This window comes from Emiliania huxleyi (assembly GCF_000372725.1).
Source record: "Emiliania huxleyi CCMP1516 unplaced genomic scaffold EMIHUscaffold_71, whole genome shotgun sequence".
Lineage (NCBI taxonomy): Eukaryota > Haptophyta > Isochrysidales > Noelaerhabdaceae > Emiliania > Emiliania huxleyi.
Genome location: NW_005196681.1, coordinates 216,526 through 237,259, shown reverse-complemented (window position 1 = coordinate 237,259; position 20,734 = coordinate 216,526). Strand labels below are relative to the sequence as shown.

The window sequence follows — 20,734 nt, the reverse complement described above, 5'->3', positions numbered from 1 at the left end:
GCGTGCCGCCGCACGTCGCCGGCCGCAGCAGCGGCGGCGTCCAGGAGCGCGCCAGCGCGGCGCCGGCTCGGCGCCGGTGCGCGGCCGCCGCGTCGCGCATCACCGCCCGCACGGCGGCCCACCCCTCCTCGGAGTCCAGAGGCGCCAGCCCGTCCACCTCGCGCAGCAGCGAGTGCAGCCGCCGGTCGGAAGGGGTGCTCGCGAGCGCGCGCCACAGCCGCAAGCGCGCCTTCGGCAGCCGCTGCCGCCAGCGTGCCGCCTCGGCGCCGCCCCTCCGGGCGAGCGTCAGCGTGCAGAGCGCCGCGTTGACCGACGCGTCCCACCTGCGGCGAGGGGAAGAGACGCCCTCAGCCCTCTACCAGGGAGCTCGACGACACCGCGGCGCTCACACCCGTCGTCGTCGTCTGGCTCGGCGCTCCGCTCGAGGGCGGCCTCGAAGTGCCTCAGCGCGGCGCGCGTCCGTCCCGCCTCGAGCAGCATCGAGCCTATTCCGCGCACCGCGACTCCAGTCGGGACACCCCTCTCGCCCAGAAAGGCGCCTCGACGCTGCGACGGCGTCACGCCGAGTCCGTTGCGCGGCTTGGGGCAGGCCGGGTAGAGCGACGCGGCGGTGGCGAGGCTGCGGCGCGCCTCGGCGTCCTCCCCCTGCATGAGCTGCACGATGGCCAGCCCGTGCCTCGCCTCGTGGTCCGTCGGGCAAGCGACCACCGCCGCGTCGAAGGCTGCGCGCGCCTCGGCCAGCCGGCCCGCGCGGCGCGCCTCGGCGCCTCGCTCGGCGCATCGCCGCGCGTGCTGCGGCACACCCTCGGCGAGGGCGAAGACGACGAGCACCCACCGCTCGCCCGCGGTGATGGGCGCGCCCGCGTGCCGCACGCCGCTCGCATGCACCATCGCGTGCCCGCGGCCGAGCCGGACGGGCCCTCCGCCGACCGTCTGAAAGAGAGTGCCTCCGCCCTCGTACTCGTCGGGCGAAGAGAGGGCGATGTTGACCGAGAGGAGGGCGGCGTCGCGGTGCATCGGCTGCCTCGTCCCGCCCTTCGCGGCATCGTACCGGATCACGAGCGCGTCGTACACCGCGAGCTCCTAGAGACGGCTCCGGGAGGGCTCCAGGAGAGTTCCGGGAAGCGCAAAGGAGGCGAGCCGGCCGCAAAGCGCGCCTCGGCGCGGAAGCCTCCGCCGGCGGCGGCGGCATCTGCGCCGAAGCGCTCTGCGAGGAGCGGGAAGAGCGAGCGGCGGAGCTCGGCGCGGAGCCACTCCCTCGCCTGCGGCAGGTCGTTAGGATTCACCCACCAAGCTCTAACCCTAGCCCTAGCCCTAGGAGCCGCTCCGTCGCCTGCGGCAAGTCGTGCACGTGCACCTCGCCTGTGGCGGAGGCGCCTCGGCGGCTGAGACAAACGAGCGCGTGCGCGAGGGGAAGTGCTGGGCCCACTCGTGCAAGCGACGCGCTCACCGAGCCGCTCGTTGCGCGTGTACGTGAAGGACGACGACGAGCCCGCCGCCATCGCCGCCGCCGCCTCCTCCACCAGCGAGGCGCACTGCTCTGCGCTTAGCAGCGGCGCCTCTGTCGCGTGCACCAGGTGGCCGCCGCGCAGAGACGCCTCCTCGGGACCGGCGTTGCCGACGCCGGCATCGTGGGTGCGGAAGCCGCCGCTGTAGCGACCGCCGTCCTCCTCGCCGCCGTCCCCGCTGCCGCCGCCACCTCTCTCGCCGCCGAGGCCGAAGCGCGCGCGGCCCGAAGCCACCTCCCTCGCGTGCTCCTCCTCGCTCCTCGCCTCCTCGCTCCTCTCCGCGGCTTCAACCCCCTCGGCGGCACCCCCGCCACCGCCCCCTTCGCCGCCCCCCGCCTCGGCCCCAGTCGTGGCCGCCTCCGCCTCCGCCCCCGCCTCCGCCCCCGCCCCCTCCCCCGCCCCCTCCTCCTCCCCTCCGAACCCGTAGTCGAGCAGCAGCTCGTCCGCCCCGATGCCGACGCGGTAGCAGAAGGTCACCTCGTCGCCCGCCACCAAATCCTCGGTGGCGCACAGCGCGACCACTCCGTCGCCCGTGCGCACGATCGGGTCCGCCCCGCCGCCCGCCCCTCCCCGGTGGTTTGCAAGGTCGAGGAGCGGCACAAGCCGCAGCGCCGCGGAGCCGTCCGGCGCGGAGTCGCGGATCGCGCGCGTCCGCACGACTCGCTCGGCCCAGTCCGCCTCCTCGACACTCGCGCCCGCCCGCCGTGCGACCCGCTCCGCCGTCGCCTCGGCCCACGCGCGCTGCGAGCGCGCGGCGGAGGCGAGGGCGGGCGAGGAGAGCGTGGCGAGCTCTTCCTCAGTGCGGTCGCGCAGCAACGGGATGCAAGCCTGCGAGCACAGCGGAGGGGAGTGAGTCGACGCGCCGCGTCGGAGCCACTCAGGCCCCGAGGCGCGCCGGCAGGGTCTCCAAGTACGGCGCAGCGTCGTCCCTCGCCGAGAGCAGCGCAGCCATCAGCCGCTCGTGCCGCGCCACCCCCTCGCCGCCGCCGCCGCCGCCGTCCTCTCCGCCGGCGGAAGAGCCGCCCGCCGCGCTCGCCCACAGCGTGCACTCCTCGGGCACGCCGAGCAGCGGCGTGCCTACGGCGGAGCACGACCCGCTCGCCCCTCCCCCCTCCAACGCCTCGTCGGGGGCAGAGGCCTCGCCGGCACGCACAGCCTGCGCCACAAAGAGACCTCGCACTCCGTCCGGCCGGACGCCGCACCGGAGAGGGCCGATGTGGCCTCCGCGCGAGAGGACGTCGCACGCCAGCCGAGCGACGGCCTGCTCGGGCGCACTCCGCACCATCTCGCACCTGAGGACCGAAAGAGTGAGGATGACCAACTCAATACTTATCGCGGGCGCGCTCCTCCCCCACTCGCGCCTCTTCCCCATCTCCTCGAGCGCCCACCCGTGCCCCTGCGCGGCGGCGGCGGCGTAGTGCCTCGCCGCCGTCGCCTCGCAGGCAGCCACGCCGTGCCCGTGCTTGTAGGCGCTGCCGAGCGAGTACTGCGCCCCCGCCAGGCCCTGCGCCGCCGCAGCCTCCCAAAAGGTGTGCGCCGCGCCGTAGTCCGCGCCGCCGCTTACGCCCTCCCCGTTGGCGCGCAGTGTCGCCGCCCACAGCTGCGCGTGCGGGTGGCCCTGCGCGGCGGCGCGCTCGAAGGAGCGAGCCGCCGCCGCCGCGTCCCGCCGCGCCCCAAACTCGCCCCGGTAGCGAAAGCCGCCCAGCACGAACTGCGCGGGCGCGCTGCCGGCGGCGGCGGCGCGCTCCACCCACGGGCAGGCGGCCGCGGCGCGCGCGTCCTCCGACTCGGAGAACCAGACGACGAGCGAGTAGCGCTCGCCTGCGGGCAGGCTCAGGCAAGGCTCAGGTTGGCTCCCGGAGGCTGACGGCGGGCGAGCGCAGCCACTCGCCGCCGCGCACGTCGACGCCGTGCATGACGTCGTACTGGTGCATGCAGAGGTCGCCCTCGCCGAGCGGGACGAAGCGGCGCGACGACGCGTGCGCCTCTGACTGCACGTAGAAGCCGCCGGCGTACTCACCCGGTGGCGACAGCGGCAGCACGGCGGTCGCAAAGGCGGAGACGTCAAAGTGCGCAGAGAGGCCGAGCCGCTCGCCGGGCAGGTAGCGGCGCACGAGCGCGTCGCAGACCACCGCGCCGCCGCAGCCAGTGCGCTCTCGCACGTACGGAAGCACCCTCTCCTCGAGCACGGGCTGAGCGAGGCGCGTGAGCGGGCCGCGGCCGACGACACGGCCGCTCTCGATGAGCGGAGCGAGGTAGGTGGCAGAGCCGTCCACCGTGTCGCCTTCCAACTCAAACATGGCCTCGCGCGCTGCCTCGCGCAGCGCGGCGAGGCTTCCCGGCGAGACGAGGCCGTGGAGGACGTGGACGGTGCCATCCTCGCTGGTCGACTCTGGGAAGGCCGCGCCGCTCGAGGAGGAGTATGCGTGGCGCGAGAGTAGCGGCAGCGAGCGGAGCGGAGGCACGAGGCCGCTGACGGCGAGGAGCAGCATGCCGTGAGGCTCCGAGCTAGCCAAAGCGATGCTCGCTCGCCACCCAGCACCAGCCGCTCCTCGCTGCTTGGTGTGTGGGGTTCCAGGTGGCCCGGACTGCGGCAGAAGACGCCCAATCTTGCTGCGTAAGCACGTGTATTCTTTTTTTGCTTGGCCGGCCCTGATGCTGAAATTCTGCAAAACCCTGGCCGGCCCCTGCGGTGCCCCTACCTACCTACCTACCTACCTACCTTACTTATGGGAAACTAATAAGACGCGGCCCCCGCGAGCGTGGAATAGGACCACCGCCGCAAGCGGCGTGGCGTGCGCGTGGAGCGGTTGAGCATCCCTCCGGGGGCCCCTCTGCGCCGGGGAGGCGTTGTTGGCGGCTAGGACGCAAGCGTCCGTCGCCGTTTTCAAACTCGGGGCCCACTCCGCTACGCTCCGACCCGAATTTGGAGGGCCATGAAATTTAAGGTGTTGCTGCGCAAAAGGGGTGGCGCGCGGGCGCGCGCGGCGGCAGGCGTCGAGCGCGGAGCGGCAAACACAATGACGTCGGAAAGCTCTGCATCAAGTATACAGTAGGCGCCAGGACGCGTGTGAGCACGTCGACGTCGAGCTCGAGCTGCTTGAGGGCGGAGAGATACGCCTGGGAGGGCGGTGAGGTGGCGGGGCTGGGCTGGGCGCGAGGCGAGAGGAAGGGGGAATGGGGAGGGGGGGAGGGGAGGAGGAGAGGGGAGGGGGAGGGGAGGAGGGGAGGAGGGAGGGGAGAGGAGAGGCGGGCGGAGTGAGGAGTGAGGGATGGGTCGGGAGGAGTGAGGCAGGGGAGTCGAGGCGGGAGGCGGGAGGGAAGGCGGGCGGGGAGGCGGGAGGGGAGAGGTTCCGCTCACCAGCCTCTCTGCGAGCACCGCCTGCTCCAATCACCCTCTCGTGCGCGACCGTCTCAAACTTCTCGCGCGCCTGCGCCTCCAGGAGGGCCGCTGCCTGCTGCAGCTGCGTCGAGTGCTCCGCGCTCAGCTGCTGCAGCTGCGCTGAGTGCGCCTCCGCCGCCGCCGCCTGCTCCTCGCGGAATCGCTCGACCAGCTGCGCCTCGATCGCAGCCTTGGCCTCCTCGACCGCCGCCGCGCTCGCCGCCTCCTGCCGTCGCATCAGCTCGACGAGCTTGGCGGCGTCCGCCTCCTCCTGGCACTGCAGCGCTTGCTGCAGCCGCGACGCCTCCGCGTCCCGCGACTGATGCGCCTTGAGCAGCTCCATCAGGTGCGTCACCTTTCCCTCCAGCTCGGACGCCGCGGTGGGAGCCGGCGGCGCGCCGTCGCAGCGCGCCGGGGCCGACGGCGAGAGCCTGTGGAGGAGCCGGTGGAGCAGTCGAGACTGCTGACCGCTCCTCCATGGTCCCCCGCCGGTGGACGCCGAGTGCAGTCATCGGTATGCGGGAGGCGTGCTCAAGGGCTGGCGGGGCGGACGCGACGACCTGGCGTTGCCGTCGCGGAGGGCTCGGGCTCGAGTGAGCGCCGCCGGCGACGCGTCGTTGCGGCCGTGGCCGCGCGGGCCACCTGCATCGACGGGCTGCTTAGGGGGGGGGCGCCAATGAGACGCTTGCCCGTCGGCAAATCCATCCGTGTTGGCACCAGCTGAAGGCTTGCACGGCTGACATCACGCAGTTTGTGCACGGTATTCGGATTTTGGCTATTTGCTCGTGTGGGGGTATATCGCAGATTTGTCAATGGTACCGCGTCTGCGACGCGGGCGCCTTGCGGGCAGAGCCCTTAGCCACCCTTTTATCTTGCGCGGTCAAAAAGAAATCACTCGACGGGTGAAGGTGGGGTACTACACCAACTAGAGTGATGGTTGGTGGTACTATCCTGCAACCACAGTCCTTCTTGTGACATGGCAGGCCACTCTCAAGCCCTACAAGCATCAGATCACCCATTTGGGGAGGGTTGACATCGTGATTTCCGCGGAAATTTTCTTTTTTTGCTGTGAAAATTCCAGCGATAAGGTTTTTGCTCGCCTTCCCTGGGACCCCGTGTTGCGTGACTCTGTGCGATTTCGGGTCCGGGGTTGTGCGTTTACGTGAAAATTCCAGCTTGAAGAGAGGGAAAAACCCGACGGGAGGGCCCAGACCTACCCTACCTACCCCGGCATCAGGGCCGGCCAAGCAAAAAAAGAATACACCTGGCGTAAGAACTAAAAGAAAAAATATGCGACGTTCTTCTTTTCTCCCGGCAAGTGCTCGCCGGGAAGAGGCGTGTGGTCCCTGGCAGTCAGATTCAATGGTGGTGGCCACTCTCACGCTCGCTGCTGCCGCGCTCGTCGTACCAGCGCCGACGGCCTCGCACTGTCGCACCGCCGTCGGTCGCGGCCCGCCGCGCCTCGCTCAGCCGGCGATGGTGGCGCTCAAGGACGACCTGCTCTCGCTCACGGCCGGTGCGGCGACCACAGCGCTAGACGACAGGACCCGGGCCCAGGTGAACGAGATCATCCTCGATCTCGAGCGCTCCTCGCCCACGCCGCAGCCCGCGGGCAGCAACCTCCTCAACGGCGTCTGGACGATCCAGCTGCCCGGGCAGCTCGGCCAGGGCCTGGTGGACTCGCCGACGCGGGAGCTGGCGCTCGCGCTGTACTCGACAGCGTACGCGCCGGGCACGCTGCTCCAGCTGTTCAACAAGCTGCCTGCGCCTCTCGGCATCACGCTGGGCGAGATCTCCGTCACCATCCGGTCGCCTGACGCCGGGCAGCCCCGCGCCTCCACCGAGGTGAGCGTGACGCTGCCGCTGGCGGGCGTGCAGCCGCTCAAGTTCTTCAGCAACCTGACGCCGGTGAGCGACACGCGCTTGAAGGAGGAGGTCATCGAGGCCGAGGTGCTCGGCCGGCGCCAGCTGCTGCCCGGCCCGCTCGCGAGGACGCGCACGCTCTTCGTGACGTGCGCACGCCACCGCACCCTCACCCCGCACCCACCGCCTCGTGTCCCTGGCGTCACCACGGCCTGCCCTTGGCGCGCCAGGTACCTCGACGAGGACGTGCTAATCACGCGCGACGACTCTGGCGTGGCAGAGGTGCTCGTGCGCAAGCAGGACATGTCGTGGGCGCGCTCCTCCTCAGAGACGAGCAAGAAGGGCCGCGACGAGGACCTGACCGGCGGCGTCGTGGATGAGGATGCGCCGCCCACCAGCCCCGGTGGCGACGAGCCGTCGGACATGGAGTGAGCCGCCTTCGTACCGTCGGGGCGATGTGTCTTGTGTGGGTGGGTTGTGCGAGGGTGCGCGGGGACGCGCTGACGGCTGTTTACTGAGACGTTTTCATTTTCATGCCCCAACACGCCGGGGCCAAGACGATAAAGGGTGTGGATGCTGAGTTCACGGAAATCGGAGGACGCGACGCACTTCGCCACAGACGGTCCCGCGCCTCGCCGCTATGACCGCTGCACGGCCCGTACCGTCCGCTGTGCAGCGGTCTTTGTCCGGAGTGAAAAGTCCAACGCGCTCGTCGGTGACGGTGTCCCTGAACCTGCGCCACGCTCGGCGAACCTCGACAGCGCCTTCGGTGGCATGCATTTTTTTGCGCCTGAAGCTTGGAGAGCAGCTCCTCTGCTGCTCACACGCTCTGCACAGTTGGCACAGCCCACTGTGCGGCTGCCACAGCTGTCACAGCGATGGGATCGCCCTCACTGGCCCTCAGTCACTTGCGCTGCGGCTTGTGTGAGCGACACTGCTTGGCGACTGCCGGCACACTGTGAGACCGTGGGTGTGAGGTAAAAGCACGCTACCGGCGCTTGGCCACATCGGCCCTGAGGTCGGATCCTTCTACTCTGTTGATGACAACACTTGTCTACTCGCTGGAGCCGAGCAGGAGGGCCCAGCGCACAACCCCTGGTCAACTCACCCTCCACACCCCGTATATACGTACTCCTCTCTCGCACGCGACGCGCGCGCACACCTGCTAGCTACTACTCCTCCCTCTCACTGAGACTAAACTGATCATCGTCAATCACTCTCTGAAAACTATGTGTGTTACTCGTGCATGTGCATGTGCATGTGCACCACGCCAAGCTAAGTACGGCCGTGCTCCTAGGAGTGCTCAGTACGCCTCCGAGAGCTCAAAGCACAGGTGCCCCTCCGGCAGCCCAGGCGAGACGCCCAGCGCCGCCGCTCGCCGCAGCAGCGCGCTGCAGTGCATGCTGAGGGTGCGACGCCGCTTGGTCCGCTCCAGCGCGAGCACCGCGACGCGGCCCGCAGCGCTCGAGGCCTCGCGCTCGGCCGCCACCAGCTGCGCACGACCCGCCCCGCCCTCCTCGCCGCGCTCGTCGCCCTCCGTCCTGTCCCCGCGATCATCCCTCTCCCCGCCCTCTGCCTTTGGGGCGCCGCGGGAGCGCCACGGCTTTCGAGGGCCGAACAGGCCAAAGTAGCGGCGCGGCGGCAGCGGCTCGGGAGCGGCGGAATCCCCCTCCGTTGCTGGTTCGGATGCCCGCAGCACCGCCACGGCCCAGCGCTGCTCCCACAACGCGTAGTCCGCCACCGCCGCGTCGAGCTCCGCCGCGTCGGCAGCGTAGAAGCGCAGGTCCTCCGCCCTCTCGCGCCGCGCCCGCCGCCTCTCCACCGCACTGGCGAGGCTTGGGTCAGCGCGGAGGGCGTCAAAGGCGGCGACCGTCAGAGGCGACGCCACGACATCGCTCTGCACGCCGCCATCCGCGTCGGCGGGGTCGGCGTCGGCGGCATCGGCGGCGGCGGAGCGGACAAAGTCGAGGTGCAGCACCCGCTTCTTGAGAGCCCCGTCGAGCTGCCCCACCTCCTCCTCCGAGAGCTGCTGGAGGAGGTCGCCCAGCGGCGCCCGCCGCGCCGCCACGGCAACGCCGCTCATCTCGCCGAGCAGCATCCACAGCCAGTCCGCCTCGCCGCCGCCGCCGCCGCCACCGCCGCCCTCGCCGCCCTCGCCGCCCTCGCCGCCCTCGCCGTCCTCGGCCATCGCGAGCACCTCCTTGAGCCGCTCGAGTCGCGTGGCGACGAGGCCTTGCCGTGCGGCATCGAGGACCTCGATCGCCGCCGCTCGCTCCTCCTGCGCGATCGCCGCCGCTCGCTCCTCCTGCGCCGCACCGAGACTGCCTGGCTCAGCGCCACTAGCCGCCGCCTCGCCCTCCTCCTCTCGATCCCCGCCGCAGTCACCGTCGCTGGCAGCCTCCTCGCCACCTCTCCAGCCATCGCCGCCGCCGCCGCCGGCCCCGTCAAGCGCCGCGATGAGGGAGGCGAGGTCGGCCGGGTGGCACCCCGTGTGCCTTCGCAGCCAAGCGGCGAGGGAAGCCAACCACTCGGGAGCGCCGCAGCGGGCGAGCAGAGCGGCGGCGGCGGCGTCACTGGCCGGCAGCGAGACCGAGTGGTGAGTGACGCGGCCAGGGTCCTCGCCGCCGCTCCGCAGCAGCTCCTCGCAAAACTCGGCCGCGAAGAGCGTGCCGTCCGCCACCACACAGATTGTCGCGCCGAGCGGCAGCGCCTCCTCGCAGACCCAGCGGCGGGTCGCCTCCTCCTCGAGGTGCGGCTGGAAGAGGCACAGGACGAGGCGGCGGGGACCAGAGAGGCAGACCTGCGGCACCGGCGTCTGGAAGCGGCGAGCAAACTCTGCCGCGAGTCGGCCCGGCGGTGCCAATGCAGCGCCGAGCGGCTCATCCCGCTGCAAGTATAGCCTCAGAGGCCCCTCCGGGTCCAGCGCCGCGATAGCGTCCCGCGCCGTCTCAGCAGCGCTGACACCGCGCACGATGGCGACGCCCGGCGACGCAAGCCGCGCCGACAAGAGCTCCGCGTCGCGATCAGCCGGCGGGGCTGCCACGGGCAGCCGGGCGTTGGTGCGGGCGACGAGCGAGTCGTACGACGTGGAGTGGCTGAGGTTGGCCGCGAGCGCGGCAGCAGCGGCCACAGGGACGGCGGCGGCGGCGGCGGCGGCGCGTCTCATATATATATATTGAAGAGCCAAAGGCAGCCTCGTTCAGACGTCAGGCTTCCGGCTCCTACCCGGATAGGGGGTCTGTACGACTGACTCGCGCCAAAACGAGGGGGTCTGTTGCCACTGACTCGCGCCAAAACGCCCTACCTACCTACCTATCCCCAGGCCGCGCAGCGAAGCGAAAAAAGATGAAAATAGGGGGTACCTACCTATTGCAGGGCCCTTTTGGGCCAAACAAGACCAACCAACCTACCTACCTACCTACCTACCTATCTGGGAGGGGCCAGCCAGTCCCAACAGACCCCCTATCTGGGTAGGAGCCGGAACCCAGCGCGCTGAATTTCGGAGAAATCCTGCCGCAGACGAGTTTAGGACCACTGCTGAACACGAACCAGATTAGTCCTGTTTACGATCAACTAGGTCTAAACCTGGTATGGCTAATGGGGTTCCCCCCCCCCCCCTCCCCCCCCCCCAGCGCGCACCTCCCCCCAGCTCCCCTGCTCTGTGACGAGCGAGAGAGATGCGGCTCTCTCACTCGGCCTCTGCGAGTGGAGTCGGGCCGTGCGAGCCCACCGGGGGTAGACCCGTCGCGGCGTCGGCTGGACCGCCGTGATTTACGACAAGAGGGACCGCGCCTTCCCGAGCTTAGTGAGGAGCAGGAGGAAGGGGAGGGCGAGCCGAGAACGATAGAGAGGCCACGGGTGCGGGCGCGACTCGCTGACCAGGGAGAGCCGGCCCGACCTCCCGGAGAGGGGTGGCGACGAGACAACGAGACATGATGCCGCCGCCCTCACCCGGGGAGTCGGGCGCGGGATCGCCGGAGACGGAGACAACAGGATCAAGCAGAGAGGGCGAGACGGCGGCGGGGCCGCGGCCGAAAAAGGCTAGAAGGGGGGGCCGGGCCCCGCATCCGTTGCCCAACCAGCGGAAAGCGAGTGGGGGGAGGATCGAGGGGATAAGAGGGCCCCTCCGGACCGAGGGGGGGAGGCCGAACGGAGAAGCCTCGAGGGGTGACGTCGAGTGAGGATGTACGTCGTGTGCGTGTCTGGTGTTTATTAGCTCCGAGTAGAGGGGGCGCTCCGCTGCTAGGGGAAACCTGGAGCGCGGACTAACCCTCGGAGACCCGTGTTTACTTTACGGCCCTCTCCCTGCGAACGCGCACCCCCCCTCTAGGGGTCAGGGCTCTCTAGCCCGTAGCCCGATCCCGCTCATCCGGCCCGCTGGGTGCGCTTCTTAGCTCCCCGGCCCTGGATGTGAGGCTAATGACTGCACTCCAAGTGCTCCAAGTGCTCTCTCAGCGGCACGCGCAAGCGTCAGCAGCCTTGCTTCTTCTCGCGCTGGTCGAGGTTGTGCATGGCAATCTTGACCGTCTCGAGGGTCCACGCGGCCGCGTCGAGGGACTCTTCCGACAGCTTCGCCGTGTCGAAGATCTGCTTGCAGAAGCCGCTAATCTGACACCTGCGTCCTGCCGGAGCGCTTGCCCACAACGCCGACCGTAGTCTGCAGTGAGCGCGCCTCTTCCTTTGCAGAACTGTTGCAGAAAAGACGACGGTGACGGTGGCGCCCGCCTTGAGGCAGACTTGGGCTCCATCCTCAGGCTTGGGAGTCGGGCGCAGGCTCTGGCCCGGGCTCGTTGCCCGCGCTGGGCTCGCCGCCCAGCACAGCCGATCGCCCTCCGGCAGGCGCTTGTCGTGCTCTGGGCCCGGCCTGGGGCTCCGTCGGGCCGGCCGCGCTCCGCCTCGGCGTCTTCTGGCACGTCCTCAGACTTGTCCTCAGAGAGCTCAGAAAGACGTGCCCATATCTCGGTTCTCGCGCTGATCGTCCTCGGCTGCCGGCGGGGAGAGAGTGCCCTCCTCCTCCTCAAGCCCACGCCAGTCTGCCTCTTCGCCCATGGCGCGGAGGCTCCGCGCTGCCCTAGAGGGGCGCCCTAACCGGGTCTAAACCTGGTATGGCTAATGGGGTCCCCCACCCAGGCCGAGCCCTGTTTAGACCCAGTTTATCGTAAACAGGACTAATCTGGTTCGTGTTCAGCCGTGGTCTAAACTGGGTCTAAACATGGTCTAAACTGGTTCGCTTGGAACTCTCATAATCCAGCGGCGGCTTCCTACCCTATCCCACTGGAGCGGTGAAGGTGTGGTACTATATACCAACTAAATAAAGTGATGGTTGGTGGTACTCTCCTGTGCAACCACAGTCCTTCCTGTGACATGGCAGGCCACTCTCAAGGCCTAAAAGAAAGAAAACAGACATCCCAACGGACGGAGGGATGGGAGGACGGCACGCCGCCTCTAACAAGCAGATCACCCAACAGAACTTGTCCGCCCCTTTTCTTTCCCTTACTTACTCGAGTAATTCGTCATCTCGGTGTTGGCGCTCCGGCTCAGGGACGGACGCTTCGGCTGGCATGCTCGCCACCTTCCTCTCTGGCGCTGTGGCTGGCGCGGCTCTCGCCATGCTCCTCTCCCACGCCGGAGAGATCTCGGACGTCAAGGGGCATCGGCTGCCGACGTCTCTCGCCGACGCCTTTGCTCACATCCGGGAAGGCTGGGCTCATCCGACTCTGATGACGATCGCTCTGATGCGCCACCCGCTGCTCCTGCTCGTCACGCAGCTCCTACTGCTCGTCGTTCGCGCGGCATGGCGGCGCGTCGTGCTGCGGCGGCTGTGGTTGCACTGGCCGGCTGGCATCAAGGCGTTCCTCGAGGTGCACGCGGCTCTCCTCGGCTTGGTGGTCGCGTGCCTGCTACTCGGCTCGGCTATCGCGCAGTCAACCGTCCGGTTTCCCGGCTGCGGAGCCGGCGCCAGTGCAGGTGGCGCCGGCAGCGGGTCGTGCCGGGAGCCCGCCCTTGACACCAGGGCTGCATTTGAGGACTTTGACTGGGCGCTGCATGGCCTCCTCGTCCAGACGTTGCTCCCCTTTTTCCTCCACCCAGGGCTGGCGCCGCGGCTGATCGAGGTGATCGCCGCTCGCGCACCGAGCCGCGTTCGGGAGGGCCTCCTCGCCCTGCGCAGCTCGGCCCGCAGGGTGAGGGGCGCGGTGCGGCTGTGCTACGCATGCAGCCTCGTGCTGATCCTGCTGCTGCTCTTGCCACTCACCCTCGAGGCCGGCGTGCGGTGGTGGCGGCTCGAGCTGCTCCCTTCTCTCCCCGCCGTGGTCGCGAGCCCGCAGGCGGACGCGGCGGACGAGGCGGCGCTCGCGGCGGGCGCGGCGTCAACGTTGCGGCTGCTCGCGCTCTTTGCGATGCTGCGGCGGTTGGGCAAGACCATCGACCTGCAGGTTGGCCACTACTACACCCACCACCAGGAGGAGCGCACCGCCCGGGCCATCAGCGTTGCGACCGGCGCGGCGAGCCGCCGCTCTGCGGCTGCAAGCGCGCAGCCCACAAACACGACGACCGCCGCCCTCCGGGCTGTACACTTCAAGCATGTCCTCGTCCACCGCGTGCGAGCGGGGCGCTCGACGTCGCTGCTCCGGCTCCTCGGCGCGCCGCGCTGGCTCAAGTCGTTTGTGCGCTCGCTGCGCTGGCTCTGCGTCACCCCGCCCACCTACCTCTTCTGGGCCGCCCTCTCGGCAGAGGTGGAGGCCGCGTGCGGCTGGCGGAGGCTGCTGCTGCCGTGCCTCCTCTTCGCCGCAAACGAGTGCGGGCAGACGGCGCGGCTGCTCGCGCTGCTGGCCGTGCCCGAGAGCTCCACCGCAGCGCGAGGGCTCCACCGCAGCGTGAGGCTGAGATCCGCGTTTTGGCTCCACCGCCTCGAGATAGTCGCCGCGCTGCATTGGCTCACGCTCTGTGCCGCCGCCGCCGCGCCGGGCGCCTTCTTCGGCCCGTCGCCGCCCGTGGTGGGCGTGCTGCTCGCCGCGCTGCCCGCCGCCCTCGTCGGCGTGACGACCCTCGAGCAGCTGCCCGGCGACGCCTCCGAGCTCGCCGTGCTCCTCCGCTCCGCCGGCAGGGTGGCCGCTCCGGGAGACCTCCACCACCTCGTTGCGCAGGCGCGGCACCGCGGGCTGCTCCTCGCCCCTTCCCGCCCTCCACACCCCCTCCACACCCCCTCCACACACCCTCCACACACCCTCCACACCCTCCCCGCCGCGCACAGGCGTGGTACCGAGGGCTGCTCAACGCCGCCGTCATCGAGCCCGAGGCGCTCGCAGGCACAGTCGGCCTGGCGGATGCGCAGCGACAGCTGCCGTGGTGGCTGCGGCCGCCGCTGCCCGACGCGCGGCAGCTGCGCTCCGTGCCGCTGCTGCAGCCAAATCTTACGCCGATGACGCCGGAGCCCGGATCGAGCACGGCGCGCCTCCTCGGCTGGGGGTCCGCGGCCGCCACGGCCTTCGCCACTTCGGACTCCTTCGACTTTGCCTCGGGCAAGGAGCTGGGCCCGCCGCCCACCCGCGGGGCGAGCAGCCTCTTCCTGTCGGGGCTGGACCGCCTCCCCTCGACCCTCGGCGCGAGAGGCCTGAGCGTCGGCAACCTGCGCGCGCTCGCCCGCTCGACCCGAGAGATGCTCTCGCCCTCGCAGTCGCGGCTGGCCCTCGAGACGCCGCTGCAGGGCCTCAGGGCGGCCGTCCTCGCCGCGCTTCCCGACGACCTCGCCTCCTTCCTTGCCGACGGCGCGGACGTGCTGGTGCGGACCGTTTTCGACCGCGGCAAGCGAGGCACACTCGAGCGGCAGATCCGAGAGGTTCTCCGCGTGCTCGGCGCGGTGGCCTCGCACGCGACGCAGCGCGTGCTCTTCTCGTGGAGCGGCCGCCGCCGCCTCCTCGGCGGCCTCGCCACCCTCGAAGACATGCTCCACCTCGCCGGCGAGGCGCCGCCCGAGAGCAGCCGCACCAGCAGTAGCTCGCAAAGGGGGTCGGACGGCGTCTCCACCGACCCACTCCCTCGCCGCACGAAGAGCGACTCGAGCTGCTCGAAGAGCGAACGAGCCCCAGAGCGCACGGCGCTGCCGCCGTTGCTATCGCTGCTCGCCGGGCGCGAGCGGCGCTTCATGGCGCAGCTACGCGCGGCGGCGAAGCCGGTGGGGCGACACGGGACGGGCGGCGGCCGGGTCAACGCTAGAGACCCCTTTGCGTTCGGGTTTGACGGCTCTTGGGTGATCGACGAGCCCGGGGAGATGTTTCTGATGTCCTTGCGCAAGCGTGGGAGCGAATCGGACAACAGGGAGGGCAGCGGCGCTCGCAAGTGCGGGAGTGAAGCCGGCGGCAGCGAGGGCGGCGGCGCTCGCAAGCGTGAGAGCGAAGCCGGCGGCAGCGAGAGCGGCCGCGCCGAGGGCGAGGGCGGCAGCGAGGACGAGGGCCCCAGCCACCGCGAGACGGGTAGCGGTGGCAGCAGCGATGGAGGAGGAGACGACGGCGATGGCGTGTGCCTGTGGCCGGGCGGGCCACGGCTGCCGCGCGCCTGGAAACTTCCTCGTCTCGCGATGCCTCACCCTCCTTGGGCCCCCAAGCCGCCCAAGCCGCCCTCCTCAGGCGAGCCGCACTCAACGAGGCTGGAGAGAGAGGCGAGTGAGAGAGGCTCACGTCGGCGACCGCACGCAGGCGGCTTGTTGGTGCAGGAGGCGGTGCCGCTCTCCGCGCTCTACGACCTCGCCGGCCACAGCTACGAGGGAAGGGGCGCCGAGCTCATCGCTCGCCGCGCGCACGCGGGCATCGAAGGCACTTCCGTGCGTGTGATGCGCTACCCTCCCTCGTGGAGCTGCGTGCCGCCTTCGCCGCGGCCGCGAGCCCCACACCACGTTGGGCCACGAGCCACGCTCGCCGGCCTCCGCGCCACCCGAAGCGAGGGGCCTGAGCCGCCGGAGGAGGATCTGAAGGGGCTGCCGCCCCTCTGGTTCCACGCGACGGTGACGGCGCGGCACCCCAAGGCGCCGGAAGAGGTGCAAGCGGTCGACCTCGAGTACAAGTTCTGCTGCCTCGAGCCGCGCTTTGGCGACGGCTGCGATACGACTTCGCTCAACATCTTACTGCCCGAGCTGTGCGTCGCGATCGAGGGACTGGCCGTCGACCTCATCGATCGCAGCAGCAGCGGGGTGGCGGCCACCAGCTCTCTCCCCGACGTCATCTCGGCGCGCTGGGAGGAGCCGACCGCCGCCGAGGGGCGAGAGGGACTCTTTGGGAAGCTCTCGTTTATCCTGCAACGGCCGGTGCTCTTCCAGCTGGTGGCGGAGGCGCGGCGGCTCTCGGTGCGAGGCAAGAAGGCTCTGCAGGTGCTCAACCCGCTGATCGGCACGCGTCGCGAGATGCGGATTGAGGCAGACGTCGAGCTGGCACGTCAGTCGACAGCTCGGAGCGTTCCCTGCACCTTCTCACAATGTTCCCCTAGGCGGACGTTGAGCTGACGCGGCTGACGTACAGTCTCATCTTCCGTGAGGAGGAGGTTCACTGGTCCATCTCCGACATCCATCTGCAGCTCGCCCGGGATGGCTCCATCCAGTGCCGCTCCGCCGAGGGTGGGCTCGTCGAGTGGCTGCTGCGCGCCGTCCCCGCGAAGCTGCTCGAGATCATAAACAAGGCGCTGCAGGACAACCTTCGCAAGGAGCAGCCTCTCTTTTTGTGGCGCGGCGACGCGGCCGAGATTGGTGCGCTCGACGGCTTCTATCGCGAGCTTTCTCGCCTCGCGTGGCTCAAGCAGGAGGTGATGCGCAGCTTTCGAGACTCGGGCGCCAGCTGAGGGGGTACGAGGTGGTGGTGCCGTGGCGTCGGAGTGGACGCGACGAATCGAGGCAGCGGTGGAGATGGTCTTGCCTTTGCATGTGGGTGGCAAGGGGTCGCTTGTAGTTGCGCGCCAGATGTACGTCTCTCTCTCTCTCTCAGATGTACCATCGAGATGTGTTGCGCGAGCATTGGATGAGACGCGCTGTGGGTAACCTCATCCTCAAAGAAGTGTTGCGTTTGGTCGTAGGAGTAAAAAAAACCGAGGGCGGTGTCGTGTGCTGCCTTGTGTTTCGCAGCACCGCAGGCACACCCACAGCACCAACAGATGCAGCAACCCCAGCCCAACGAGTCGCCCGAGGGGTGGACCAGGGTTGGGAAGGGCGGCATGCCGGACAGGTTCACCATTAGGAACCCTGGCCGCAAGCCGCCGGGCAAGGCGGTCAAGCGCAAGCCTGACCGCCAGCCCGCACCCAAGGGAGGTGGACCCCCACCCCCCTCTCCCAAGGTGAACAAGAACAGGCTGAGCGCGCTGGGCGCTGGCCCTTCTGGCACCAGCGGGAGCCACGAGCGCGCACCGCCGCGCTCCCCCTCCCCCTCCTCGCCGCCTGCCAAATCACCGCGGCCGTCTGTGCCTGCTTCCGAGTATGACTCCGAGTTCGACTTTTCCGACGCTGAGGCGCAGGATAGGACGGCAGGGGTCGTACACGACGCAGTTCAGCAGGCTGTGATGCAATACGGCTATGACGACGAGATCTTCCAGGCGTGGAGGGACGGCGAGATACGGCGAAAGGACTTGCCGGAGGAGGTGGTGGCTATGGCTTTGGACCTTTGCGAGAGGTGGCGAGCGGAGCAAGAGCGGTGTAGGCGCGTCCACGCGGCGCAGCGGCTCTGCCGCGACCCCGGCCCCTCTCATAGCCGCAGCCGTAGCCGCAGCCCCAACTCTTGCCGCTCTTCCGTGTCGGGTTGTGACGAGGGGTGAGGGGACACGGATTGAAGATCCCTCACACCAAGATCGTGCAGGGCGGGGACACATGTCCCTAAATCCCATCTCGTCTCAGAGTTTGCCCGTTTTATTTATTTATTTATTGCCTTGTGTTTGGGTACCTTGTCCTCCTCCTTTCCCCTAAAAATAGAGCAGTCATCTCCAGGAGAGATGGGCGACGCACGAACACAGAGGCACAGTGCGCACCCCGCCCCGCTCACAGGGCGTGCATCACACAGGCGTGGACTGTGTGACTCCTCGGGTTTCTGGGACAGAGGTGTGCTAGTCGCTACAGTCGGACGGCTCCGGCACGTCTGATAGGCAGTTCGGGCTCGAGTGAGGGCCGCGGTCGCGGTCGCGGCCAGCGCGCGGGACTTCGCGCGGGGCCTGGCTGGGGCTGCCGGGAAGGATCTCGATCCACGCGCCGGAGCGCGCGTGGTGCTTGAGCAGCCGGGCGGTCGCCGCAGCCACCTCGATCGGCAGCTCGTCGGCAAAGGTTCCCTCCTCTTGCGCCTCCTTTCACCTCGTTTGAGTTGTCGTTCGGGCTCCATCTCTTTTTCGTATTTGGAGCACTTGGAGTGCAGTCGGCAGCCTCACATCCAGGGCCGGGGAGCTCAGAAGCGCACCCAGCGGGCCGGATGATCGGGATCGGGCTACGGGCTAGAGAGCCCTGACCCCTAGCTAGGGGGGGTGCGCATTCGTATGAGAGAGTTCTTTTGTTTAAACTCTTTTTCGTACAACTTTGTAACGTACTCGAAACCATGTCCGGCGCGTTTGCCGGCGAGGGCCTAAAGAGCCCGCGCTTTCGAGCCAAGGTCGCGCAGCAGCAGCGCCAGCGGCTCTCCCGGCACACGCCTTTGCGGCAAGAGGCCGACCTCGCAGCTGTCAGTGGTGCTCCGGAGAAGGCTGCCCGAACGGCAGCGCCATTAGAGGCGGCACACCGTTTCATTGGAGAGTACGCCAACACTGCGAGAGGGCCTCGGTCCAAATGGCCATCGGCAATAGCGGATGGACGCAGAGTGACGACGGGCATTGAGGGAGCAGACAGTCGGTCGGTGCCGGCGCCGACTCTGGCGCCGTCGGCTCCAGCGCCGCTGGCGCCACCGCCACTGGCACCAACACCGCCGCTCCCATCCCTTCCTCCGACGCCGCCTCCGCCGCCACCGCCTTCTTCCCACCCACCACAACAGCCACATTCTGCCAGCACTCTGCCTCAGCTGTCACCTCGATCCTCTCCGCGCCACTCTCCGCTCGGCAGTAACGACGAGGCGAGGCACGAGGCGAGGCATGCCACCGACCTGGCGTCGCGAGGGGGCGCGTTCCGGTCCGATGCCGTCCGGCTCGCCGTCACGGTCGCCGACGGGCTGGCTGTCGCCGAGCGGGAGGCTGGTTGCGGCCCGTCGGTGCAGGCTGCCCGCGCTTGCATGAGGCTCCTGGACGAGCTTGTTGGGGCAGTCGACCCTGCGGTGGCGCCGCTGCTCGCGCGGGCAGCGGCCGTCGCCGAGCGCTGCATCTTTTCGGATGAGGTGGACGGGTCCGCGTGCGGGGCGGCAGGCGTGCTGAGGGAGTCCTCGGGTGCATGGGAGACGCGGCTCCCCTTCTTTGAGATTGCGGAGAGCGTGAGCGCGTCGATGCTGGATGCGGCAGAGGCGCAGCGGAGAGAGGCATGCCGCGCGGCGGCGTTGGCGCAGAGGGAGTGCGCGGCGGCGGTGGAGGAGGGGACGGGCCACCTGAGTGCACAGCTCAAGCAGAAGAGCAAGCTCCTCGAGCGGCTCGAGGCGGACCGGGCGACGCTGCGGGCAAAGCTGGAGCACGAGTACGAGGCGGCAGAGAGCAGCGAGCGGCGCTACCAGGCACCGTGCGCTGGGTGGCCCCTGCCGCAGCCTCGCATTGAGAGACGGCGACTCCTCCCGCAGGCGCTTCTGGCCGAGTCGGTTGAGGTGCACCGAGAGCGAATGCAGGCCATGCAAGCGATGCAGACGATGCAGAAGACCAACGAGCAGCTTCGTGCCGCGCTCGTTGACGCCGAGGGCATGAACGCGAAGCACGAGACGGATGTCCAGCGGAAAGTCGTTCGCCGATTCTCCGATGCAGCAGGAGAGGGGAGAGGACCGCCGGCAGACGACTGAGTGAGAGAGCACGACACGTACATATATACGCTTCTCAGAGCGACACACAATTGCGCACATGGGGTTAAATATACGGCTTTTAGTTTTACCCGCAAAGTCAGTAATTTACTCACACGCAACTCGTTCGACGTTCCTTCGCGACACACTATGTAACTCCGTCGTTTGGAGCTGCACAGCAGCCTGCAGCCACACGTGTGTCCGCACGAGGCGGCTGCAGCCCTGCTGGAGGCTGCAGTCCGGCCGGAAGCACCGCGCCCGCCTGCAATGCTCTCGCCCGTCTCACCAATGCGTCCGCTGCATTCTCCCGGCGAAGCTCGGCTGCCTACCAGCGGAGAGGACGCGGTCTGGGGGACGAACGCCCGGGGGCGTGCCGTCTGGCGGGGAGTGGGAAGCTTCCGCCTCGAGCTCGCCCAGTCGCACGTCCATGCTGGCCGGCGGCTCGCCTGCGCAATGCCGCAACCACACAGCGCGCAACGCGTGCTCCCATGTGCGCGTCCAGAGGCGCGTGTCGAAGAGAGGCGCCGAGAGGCGGCGCGCCCACAGCTTGCGGCGGAGAGCGAGCAGCTCGACGCGGCGCGTGCCGAGCCTGACCGCCCGCTCGACGTAATCGCCGATCCCTCCGTCGGCGATCATCTGCGGGCCGCAGCCGACGGCGGTGCAGAGCGACGCGGCGACGCGAGAGCACATGGCGTCGCCTAGGAGTGTGCAGGGCGGCGAGGGCGTGGACGCGAAGAGGCGGGCCAGGAGCGGTGCGTGCGCAGAGTCTGCCGGGGCAGGTCAGGAGCGGGACCCCCGCCCAGAGCGCGTCGGCGGCGGTGGTGTGGCCGTTGCAGAGCGGGGTGTCGAGGAAGAGATCCGCCTGCGGAGGCGTGCGGTGCCAGCCTCAGGGGCGGCCGCTCGCCCCGGGAGAGAGGGGGGGGGGGGGGGCCAAAGAAATAAACCCCAAAAGGGGCCGGGGACATACCCAGCCTTGGGCGCGACTCCGGAAAAACGGAACCCCCTCGGGAGGCAACCCGGGGTCCGGTGGTCCTGTAAAAAAAATTGGCCCTTTAAAGGGGGGG

General features: G+C 69.1%; 7 protein-coding genes across 7 annotated transcripts in view; 4 read left to right on the top strand and 3 right to left on the bottom strand.

Moving 5' to 3' along the window:
* Positions 1–801: 801 nt before the first annotated feature.
* On the bottom strand, positions 802–4,000 carry EMIHUDRAFT_452938 (hypothetical protein; the record flags this gene model as incomplete). Its single annotated transcript, XM_005761393.1, has 9 exons — positions 802–1,083; positions 1,158–1,262; positions 1,334–1,362; positions 1,451–1,559; positions 1,743–1,782; positions 1,930–2,336; positions 2,569–2,800; positions 2,897–3,126; positions 3,377–4,000. Coding segments are annotated over 9 exons (2,058 nt in total), but the record flags the coding sequence as incomplete, so codon positions are not given.
* Positions 4,001–6,366: 2,366 nt separating this feature from the next.
* EMIHUDRAFT_452937 (hypothetical protein) lies at positions 6,367–7,295 on the top strand (the record flags this gene model as incomplete). Its single annotated transcript, XM_005761392.1, has 2 exons — positions 6,367–6,902; positions 6,984–7,295. 2 exons carry the CDS (start codon positions 6,367–6,369, stop codon positions 7,183–7,185), a joined length of 738 nt encoding a protein of 245 aa, XP_005761449.1. The 3' UTR covers positions 7,186–7,295.
* Positions 7,296–8,056: 761 nt separating this feature from the next.
* Positions 8,057–9,919, bottom strand: EMIHUDRAFT_105728 (hypothetical protein; the record flags this gene model as incomplete). Its single annotated transcript, XM_005761391.1, has 1 exon — positions 8,057–9,919. The coding sequence occupies one exon, from the start codon at positions 9,917–9,919 to the stop codon at positions 8,057–8,059; it is 1,863 nt and encodes a 620-aa protein (XP_005761448.1).
* Positions 9,920–15,285: 5,366 nt separating this feature from the next.
* Positions 15,286–16,821, top strand: EMIHUDRAFT_438161 (hypothetical protein). The gene is made up of 3 exons (XM_005761390.1): positions 15,286–15,377; positions 15,447–16,159; positions 16,231–16,821. The coding sequence occupies exons 1-3, from the start codon at positions 15,329–15,331 to the stop codon at positions 16,576–16,578; spliced, it is 1,110 nt and encodes a 369-aa protein (XP_005761447.1). The 5' UTR covers positions 15,286–15,328; the 3' UTR covers positions 16,579–16,821.
* A 66-nt stretch (positions 16,822–16,887) lies between these two features.
* On the top strand, positions 16,888–17,541 carry EMIHUDRAFT_216826 (hypothetical protein; the record flags this gene model as incomplete). The annotated part of the gene is made up of 1 exon (XM_005761389.1): positions 16,888–17,541. The coding sequence occupies one exon, from the start codon at positions 16,888–16,890 to the stop codon at positions 17,539–17,541; it is 654 nt and encodes a 217-aa protein (XP_005761446.1).
* Positions 17,542–18,305: 764 nt separating this feature from the next.
* Positions 18,306–19,673, top strand: EMIHUDRAFT_216825 (hypothetical protein; the record flags this gene model as incomplete). Its single annotated transcript, XM_005761388.1, has 3 exons — positions 18,306–18,563; positions 18,813–19,163; positions 19,287–19,673. 3 exons carry the CDS (start codon positions 18,306–18,308, stop codon positions 19,671–19,673), a joined length of 996 nt encoding a protein of 331 aa, XP_005761445.1.
* A 279-nt stretch (positions 19,674–19,952) lies between these two features.
* EMIHUDRAFT_216824 (hypothetical protein) overlaps positions 19,953–20,734 on the bottom strand; it is a gene marked incomplete at both ends in the record, with an annotated part of 2,883 nt that continues 2,101 nt past the window's right edge. The window contains 3 exons of the mRNA XM_005761387.1: positions 19,953–20,306; positions 20,464–20,532; positions 20,634–20,702. Coding sequence (XP_005761444.1) covers positions 19,953–20,306; positions 20,464–20,532; positions 20,634–20,702 — 492 coding nt within the window. The remainder of the gene's footprint in view (positions 20,307–20,463; positions 20,533–20,633; positions 20,703–20,734) is intronic.

Bases quoted from the DNA above. Each gene is read 5' to 3' on its own strand.
- EMIHUDRAFT_438161 (XM_005761390.1), top strand. From the start codon at position 15,329: ATGCCTCACCCTCCTTGGGCCCCCAAGCCGCCCAAGCCGCCCTCCTCA. The intron at 15,378-15,446 runs GCGAGCCGCACT...GACCGCACGCAG, and splicing joins GCCCAAGCCGCCCTCCTCAG to GCGGCTTGTTGGTGCAGGAG. The intron at 16,160-16,230 runs GCAGACGTCGAG...ATGTTCCCCTAG, and splicing joins GTCGCGAGATGCGGATTGAG to GCGGACGTTGAGCTGACGCG.